The sequence below is a fragment of the Antechinus flavipes genome, chromosome 5 (assembly GCF_016432865.1).
Source record: "Antechinus flavipes isolate AdamAnt ecotype Samford, QLD, Australia chromosome 5, AdamAnt_v2, whole genome shotgun sequence".
NCBI lineage: Eukaryota > Metazoa > Chordata > Mammalia > Dasyuromorphia > Dasyuridae > Antechinus > Antechinus flavipes.
In genome coordinates this window covers 199,997,389-200,006,862 of record NC_067402.1, presented here as the reverse complement: position 1 = coordinate 200,006,862, position 9,474 = coordinate 199,997,389, and the positions used below count along the sequence as shown (strand labels likewise).

The window sequence follows — 9,474 nt, the reverse complement described above, 5'->3', positions numbered from 1 at the left end:
TGTTCTCCATTCTCCTGCTTTGAAACACCTTTCTTTTAAGAATGAAGTGCTCTGATGAACTGTGACCACATTTGGTGGTCAAAATCCCTGTTTCAGTTTTGATATTGACATCGTCCCCCTGCCCTCATCATGAGCTCAGAAACTCAGACCAAGGTCCAGGGACCCAAGATGGAATGAACTCAAGGACCTGAAGCGATTATAGGGAAACTCTACCTGAGCCCAAAAACATCATACAACTTCAAGGACAATCTTGGAATAACAAAAAGTCTGGAGAAGGATGCAGGCCCTCACACGAAATTAATTACCTGTTCCCAACAAGTCAACTTCCCACAGTTGTCACAGAAACATTTGTTTTTGCCTGATAATTTCATGGGCTGGAAAAAACAATGTATGGAATCCTCCTGTCACAAAAGACACAAAGGGAAACACGTCAGACAAGCACTTTAACAGTTTTGATTTCTATCTTATCAGATTTCTCCTCTTCTTCCTCACAACTGCCCAGTCCCCTCAACTCCAATCTGAGGCATTCACCAAGTAGCTTTACTTTGGGGGGCTAAGGAAAGATGAATGCTAATGCATTCCTAATGCTACCACTTTCTCTTTGGTACAATATGGGTTCCCCTTTATGTAGCAGTAAAAATCTGAGAAGAACAAAGGAGATATGCATCATTTGAAAAAAAGGAGAGCAAATTGAGCTACATGGATATAATAGAATATTAATACATTATAAGAATTGATAAAGAATTCAGAGAAGCATACAAACTAAATACAGACTGAAATAAAAAGAATCAGGGGGAAATACATACATACATATATATATATATATATATATATATATATATATATGTTGACCATATAAATGGAAAGAATAAAAAATTGAATCTGAATATTGTATAATGTTTTTTTAAAAAAAAACGAGCTTGGCCCCAAAAATACTTAAGAAAATTCACCTTCCTACCTTCTTTAAGAGATGAAGACTATGGGTATGAACAATGCATATACATGATCAGACTTGATTGATGTATTGGTTAATTTACTAAACTACTTTTTTCTCTCTTTTGTATTTAATGGGGGAGAGAGAAGATACACTTGGAAGTGAAGGAAGTAAAAAATAAAAGATAACTCTGGGGGAAATGATAAGGCAGGGATTTTTAAAGAGAACCTTACTCATGTCAGATTAGGGTTAGAGAGAATAACATACATTTAGAAGGGAACAAAAGTCATCTAAAGTTATAAAAAATAAGAGGGTAAGGGAATTATATGGGGTGTGGTACAGAAAAGTGTGTAGATTAAAACCAGTGGGATAACATGTGTAGATTAAGAGGAATGGGATAAAAGGGAGGCAAAGAGTGAGGAAGAGGATAAGGGAGGGATCCTTGAAGGGAGGAGAAAATAATCAGAAGGCTTGGTAATAGGTAGAAGTAAAGCAAGAGGAGTCAGGAAAAATAGGAAATAAGAGATACAAACAAATATAATAATAAAGATCAGTACTGGAATCTATTTGGAAAAAAAGTAGGGATAGTAATGATTGATCTGAAAGGTAAAGCTAAAAATAGATTTAATAAAAAGAGAAAAAAAAGTAAACTACACTATACGTCAGCCATATTAACCAATATTGTTTTAGACTATTTAAAATAACTAGCCAAAGATGACAGGAAAAGATAATGCTGAATTTTGAAGGGGATGTGGGAAAACTGGGACACTAATGCATCGTTGGTGGAGTTGTGAACTGATCGAGCCATTCTAGAGAGCAATTTGGAACTATACATAAAGGGTTATAAAACTTTTGATAGCCTTTGATCTATCAATGTCATTACTGGGTCTGTATCACAAAGAGATCATAAAAGGGGGGAAAGGATCCACATGAGCAAAAATGTTTATTAGCAGTTCTTTTTGTAGTGGTAAGGAATTGGAAGTTGAGTAGATTCCCATCAATTGGGGAATGGCTGACTATGTTATGGTATATGAATGTAATGGAATAGTACTGATTTCAGAAAAGCCTGGACTTATGTGAACTGATGCTGAGTGAAGCAAGCAGAACCAAGAGAACATTATACACAGTAATAAGAAGATTATATGATGATCAATTGTGATGGACATGACTCTTCTCAACAATGTTGTGATTTGAGACAATTCCAACAGATGAAAATGCCATCTGCATCTAGAGAGAGAACTATGAAGACTGAATATGGATTGAATCATGGTATTTTCACCTTTGGTGGGGTGGTTAGTTGTCGATTTGCTTTTTATTTCTCATGGTTTTTTCCCTTTTTGGTCTGATTTTTATTGCACAATATGACTAATATAGAAACATGTTTAAAAGGGTTGCACATGTTTAACCTATATCAGATTCCTTGATGTCTTGGGGAAGGAGGAGGGAGGGAAAGGAGGAAGAAAAAAAATGGAACATAAAATCTTACAGAAATCAATGTTGAAAACTACCTTTAAATGTATTTGGAAAGATAAGATACTATTGAGAAAAAAAGAAAGAAAGAAAATTAAATTTGACAGTATAACTATTACATGTAATAAATGCATTATAAGTTCTTTCAAAAATAAAATAAAATAAATAACCAGTATAAGGTTAGAATAGCCTATGGTATGGGCAATGCTGAGTTGGTAGAGTTAGAAAAATATGGAAAGACTAGGACTTATGAAGAAAAAAGTTATTCACCTTGAGAGAAGCAAAGGACAAACAAGCGCAGTACAATCTTACATAGATATATATATATATATATGTTGACCATATAAATGGAAAGAATAAAAAATTGAATCTGAATATTGTATAATGTTTAAAAAAAAAAAAAAACGAGCTTGGCCCCAAAAATACTTAAGAAAATTCACCTTCCTACCTTCTTTAAGAGATGAAGACTATGGGTATGAACAATGCATATACATGATCAGACTTGATTGATGTATTGGTTAATTTACTAAACTACTTTTTTCTCTCTTGTATTTAATGGGGCAGAGAGAAGATACACTTGGAAGTAAAGGAAGTAAAAAATAAAAGATAACTCTGGGGGAAATGATAGGGCAGGGATTTTTAAAGGGAACCCTACTCATGTCAGATTAGGAGGGTTAGAGAGAATAACATACATTTAGAAGGGAACAAAAGTCATCTAAAGTTATAAAAAATAAGAGGGTAAGGGAATTATATGGGGTGTGGTACAGAAAAGTGTGTAGATTAAAACCAGTGGGATAACATGTGTAGATTAAGGGGAATGGGATAAAAGGGAGGCAAAGAGTGAGGAAGAGGATAAGGGAGGGATCCTTGAAGGGAGGAGAAAATAATCAGAAGGCTTGGTAATAGGTAGAAGTAAAGCAAGAGGAGTCAGGAAAAATAGGAAATAAGAGATACAAACAAATATAATAATAAAGATCAGTACTGGAATCTATTTGGAAAAAAAGTAGGGATAGTAATGATTGATCTGAAAGGTAAAGCTAAAAATAGATTTAATAAAAAGAGAAAAAAAAGTAAACTACACTATACGTCAGCCATATTAACCAATATTGTTTTAGACTATCCAAAGATGACAGGAAAAGATAATGCTGAATTTTGGAGGGGATGTGGGAAAACTGGGACACTAATGCATTGTTGGTGGAGTTGTGAACTGATCGAGCCATTCTAGAGAGCAATTTGGAACTATACATAAAGGGTTATAAAACTTGATAGCCTTTGATCTATCAATGTCATTACTGGGTCTGTATCACAAAGAGATCATAAAAGGGGGGAAAGGATCCACATGAGCAAAAATGTTTATTAGCAGTTCTTTTTGTAGTGGTAAGGAATTGGAAGTTGAGTAGATTCCCATCAATTGGGGAATGGCTGACTATGTTATGGTATATGAATGTAATGGAATAGTACTGATTTCAGAAAAGCCTGGACTTATGTGAACTGATGCTGAGTGAAGCAAGCAGAACCAAGAGAACATTATACACAGTAATAAGAAGATTATATGATGATCAATTGTGATGGACATGACTCTTCTCAACAATGTTGTGATTTGAGACAATTCCAACAGATGAAAATGCCATCTGCATCTAGAGAGAGAACTATGAAGACTGAATATGGATTGAATCATGGTATTTTCACCTTTGGTGGGGTGGTTAGTTGTCGATTTGCTTTTTATTTCTCATGGTTTTTTCCCTTTTTGGTCTGATTTTTATTGCACAATATGACTAATATAGAAACATGTTTAAAAGGGTTGCACATGTTTAACCTATATCAGATTCCTTGATGTCTTGGAGAAGGAGGAGGGAGGGAAAGGAGGAAGAAAAAAAATGGAACATAAAATCTTACAGAAATCAATGTTGCAAAAAAAAAAAACAAAAAAATAATAATAAGAAGAAGAAGAAATCAATGTTGAAAACTACCTTTAAATGTATTTGGAAAGATAAGATACTATTGAGAAAAAAAGAAAGAAAGAAAATTAAATTTGACAGTATAACTATTACATGTAATAAATGCATTATAAGTTCTTTCAAAAATAAAATAAAATAAATAACCAGTATAAGCTTAGAATAGCCTATGGTGTGGGCAATGCTGAGTTGGTAGAGTTAGAAAAATATGGAAAGACTAGGACTTATGAAGAAAAAAGTTATTCACCTTGAGAGAAGCAAAGGACAAACAAGCACAGTACAATCTTACATATATATATATATATATGTGTGTGTATATATATGTATGACTATAGATATATATATGTGTATATGTATGTACATATATTTGTGTATGTGTGTGTGTATCTGCACTTAATTGTAGCCTCCTGGGACATGGGGGCAGGAAGGAAGAGGAAAAATTGAATAAAATAAAAAGTACACAACAGAGAATAAAAGAAAATCTACAGAGAAATAAAGAAAATGTGGACAACTCTGAACACAATGTGTAGTATTTATTGTATAGGCTTTCTTGAAATATATTTTTATTGCTTAATATTTTGAATTCTTTAATGTTCTGTTGTACACATGGTAATGTTATTTTCTTCCTATTTTCTATTTAAGTTTAAAAAAAAATAAATTTTAATTTTAAAATAGACCAGTATAGAGTAGAATCTTTGAACTGCAATGCAAGAGACAAGTTAACAGTAATAACATTAATAATAATGAACATTAATAATTGAAAAAAATGAATGCCCCTCAATTGAGAAATGTTTGAACAAATTATGGTATGTAAATGAAATTGAACATTATGCCACAAAAATGATGAAAATGATATATTCCAAAAAATCTAAGAAGACTTCAATGAATTAATACAGAGTAAAGTGAACAGAACCAGAACAATTTAACATATTTATATATGTATGTATAATGTGAATAAAATAAGGAAAAGATCAATGAAATGACCAATTATGATTTCACAAGGGCAATTGAGGAAGTATTTTCAGTGATGACCAAAGTCCAAATTCCTTGAATATATTTGTTACATGGGAGGCTTTAATTGGTGGGAAAGTGAGGATTGTTGTAAGGTCAGAATGGAAGGTAATGATAATGATGCAAAAAAAAAAAAAAATAGACAAAGGAGTATCCATGAAAAAAAAGCAGAAGAAGTTTACAAAGGGACATAAACAAGTAGGATAGTTAAGTTTCCCCCATCCTGCCAGTCACTGGTACAAATGCTAAGTATCATCCTCAATTTCTCACCTCTCTCACCAGCTCCCCACTCCCATATCCAATCTATTGCCAAAGCTTGTCAATTTTACCTTCATAACATCTCTCATATATCCCTCCTTCTCTGCTCTGACACTGCTGGTCATCCTGGTGACGTCCTTCATCACCTCATACCTGTACTTTCTGCAATAAGGTACTGGTGGAGTTGCCTGCTTCGAGTGTCTCCTTGTTCCAATCCATCCTCTATCCAACTGTCAAAAAGATCTTCCTAAAAGGTTAGGTCTAACCATGTCACCCTTAACCCCCACCTATTCCTTCTAGGATCAAATGTAAAGTCTTCTGGCATTCAAAGATCTTCATAACTTCTCTTCTCCCTCACCTTTCTAGGTTGTTTTCCCCTTACACATTTCCCCCCGTTTCATATATTCTGCCCTCCAAAGGCCCTAGCCTCCTTGCTATTCCTCACACAAGACACTTCATCTCCCTACTCAGGGCATTTTTTCAGGTTATTCACTATACCTGGAATACTCTCTCTTCTAATCTCCTGGCCTACAAGTTCCACATAAAATCCTCCCTTCTCCAAGATGCATTTTCTCAATCCCCTTAATACCAGTACCTTCTCTCCATGGATTACTTCCAATTTATCCTATATGTAGCTTGTTTGTACATAACTATTCACATTTGTCTCCTCCATTGTACTCTAAGCTCCTTAGCAGCAGGGACTGCCTTTTACTTTCTTTGTATCCCATGAACATAGCACAGTGCTTGACACATAGTAGACGCTTAATAAATATTTGATGTCTGACTGGTACTATTGTGTTAAATTTAATGTATACCATAAAAAACAAGCTGTGAAGATAGAGTGTCATACAATCATTTTTGTGTTTCATTTACACATAAAAATGTAAATGTTTCTTGCTGTTTGCTAATTGTTAATTCTTTAAATTATACCCAAAAAAGTTATCAATAAAATTTTTAATGAACTTAGATATATTTTGGATGGTTGTCTCTGAACTATAAAGATATCCTATAATATGGGGATCCTCAAAAGAACTTTTCTATCTATTATAGGGCCATTTCAAGGAGAACAATCCCTTCCCCCTATATTTAAAAACAAGGGAAAAAGACTCTTGACTTCTAATTACTCTAGAAAGGAATAGAGAGCCAGTTGCATTATCCTCACTTGACACTTGGCTTGTCCCACTGTGATCAAGGTTTGCCAAAAAAGAAAATAGTCTCTGAGTTATAAAGTTTCAGTCAACAACAACAAAAAAAAATAGAATTTACTAAGAAAGTCAATCTGTACTATGTAATGTAGTAGCTAAGTGTTTATTTGTAAATTTGTTCATCATTTCACATGTGTTTGTTTTGTCTCCTTAGTTACCCTTGCACAATGAAGGTAACTACCTCACAGTGTAGTTCCTCTTGTTTAATAATCAAGAATTATGTCTTATGCTTTGATTTCAAGCATGGTACACATGATTAAAAGATCCCTTTCTCCTCTACTTATTGGTTATGTCACCTTGAACAAGTCAGTTATTTTGCAATTTCAGTTTCCCCATCTGTAAAATGGGGATAGGGAAGCATTTATCTCTTCCTCAGAACTACTGAATTAGTGTAAATTATAGAGTGTTTGTTAGGGTAATCATAAGTCAAATCCCACTATCTTGCTTATTCCCTGTGTGACAAGGCAGGTCACCTAACCTTTCTGGGTCTCAGGTTCCTCATCTACAAAATGAAGGAGTTGGACTAGATGGTCTCTGAGGTTCTTTCTAGCTCTAACTCTACAATCCTAAGTAAGGTACTTTATCACCATAAAGCCCAATATAAACCTAAAGTTATTATCATTTCTTAAATACCAATGAGTATATCTTCAATACCAAACATGGTTCCCCCCCACACTTAATAGTATTTTCTTGTTTCCAATTAACTGTAAAGATAATTTTCAATATTTTCTTTTATAAGATTTTGATTTCCATTTCCCCCTCTCCTCCTAACTCTCCCAGACAGATATATATATATGCTATCATATTAAACATATTTACATAAAAGAAAAATCAGACCAAAAAGAAAAAAATTACAAGAAAGAAAAATTAAACAAACAAAAAAATGAAAATAGTATACTTTGATTTGCATTCAGACTCCATAGTTCTTTCTCTGGATGTGTATAGTAGTTTCTATCATGAGTCTTTTGGAATTGCCTTAGATCATTATAATGCTGAGAAGAGTTGATCAACTAACCATGGTTTTTAAAATAGGGAATATGAAAGAACACAAATAAGGGATTTGTGTCAGGGGAAGAAAGGAATTGGAAGGGAAGAAAAAAAGATGGAGATTAAAGAAATTGACAAAAAGGAAAAATAATTAAAGAATGACTTCAAAGGAAAATAGTTTAGCCAAATCTAATAGAATTCTGAATAGTTTAAATCTATAAATAAATGAAAAAGAGCTATACTGAAATACAAAGACACCTCGCTATATAAATCTAAGCTGGTAGTTATCAAGGATAGCCAAAGTTTAAATGAGTAATGCAGATTTTCCAAGCTCAGCTGGGACTAGTATTATCGAGACATAGAGTATCAAGAAATGTTGTGATTAGAAGCTAATTTTATCCTAAGCACAATCCTGAAGCCTACAGTGAGACAAGACTAGGAAAGAGGATTATGATAGACATCCAAGGAAGAAATGGAACTAGAATGAGAGAACCTGCAGAAGAGAAGGCTAAGGGGTCCCTGAATAAATTTTAAAACATCGTAAGAGTCCCAAAGCAGAAGACAACAAGATTGTCTAATGAAAATCAACCCAGAAAAAAAGCTTTAAAGAGTCATGAAGAATGTACAATCGACACAGGTAAGGCATTTCCTGACAGCAAAGTTAGCTGAATACTAAGAAAGTCACCAAGGGCAATACTAGTTGAATTAAAGTTATTTCAAAAGATTTTTAAGATAGAATCTCATCTCTTTAGGATGCTTTATATGTCATCTGTCTTAAGGAAGAAGGGAAGATAAGATGGTATCTTAAAAGTCTCTTCTGGTTTCTCTAAAGATCTTAAAATCTCTTCTTAAATTACATGACTCAAAAAAAGTACTGGGATAATCAATAAGAACATAGGCTATTGATCATATCAAAGTTGGAACAGAAAATTCTCTAAGAGGAAACACTAACCAGGGTTTTCAGAGGTTGTGACTCAGTATCAAAAAGAGAGAGGGAAAGGATCAATGTGTAGCTATCCCTCTGATTCTTCACACCACAGTCTAGACAATTCAAGGACTCCCGCATTGTGATCGTGTACAATGTCTTCAGCCTCTCTGACTGCAAAAAGAAAAAGACATGTTAGCAAAGGCTCAAGCAATAACTAAAACTGCTTAGCTACTATTTCTACCCTCTACTTCTTCCCAAACACTTCTTTTAATTTTTACCTTCCTTTTTCTCTTCCCTTATCCCAATTAAATTGGTAAGTTTCTCAAGAACAAGGACTGTGTTTTCCTTGCTTCAATCTGTGATGATTATAACTGGCTCCCTTCACATTGCCTTTCATTCATTCATTTACTAAATTTTTTTGAGTATCTTTAATGAGCAGAACACTTCTCTAAGCCTTTAAATCATCTCCTTTCTTTTCTTCCTTTCTCTTACGTTCTACAGGAAGCCTTTCCAATTCCTCCTTAACTCTAGTGCCTTCCTTCTGTTGATTATCTTTAATTTATCTGTATGTGGCTTGCTTATACATAGCTGTTTGCATATTATCTCTCCCACTAGATTGAGAGTTCCTTGAGAGCAAGGACCATCTCCAGTGTTTAGCATGATGCTTGGGATATAGTATGTGTTTAACAAATATTTATTCACTGGCTGAATGACTCCTAGAATAAG

The 9,474-nt window shown here is 33.9% G+C and overlaps 1 protein-coding gene across 1 annotated transcript in view; it reads right to left on the bottom strand.

Moving 5' to 3' along the window:
- Positions 1-9,474, bottom strand: part of USP18 (ubiquitin specific peptidase 18) — a 30,291-nt gene that overhangs the window by 4,603 nt on the left and 16,214 nt on the right. Inside the window, exons 6-7 of the mRNA XM_051963148.1 lie at positions 8,773-8,919; positions 306-401 (exon numbers count right to left, since the gene is read on the bottom strand). Coding sequence (XP_051819108.1) covers positions 306-401; positions 8,773-8,919 — 243 coding nt within the window. The remainder of the gene's footprint in view (positions 1-305; positions 402-8,772; positions 8,920-9,474) is intronic.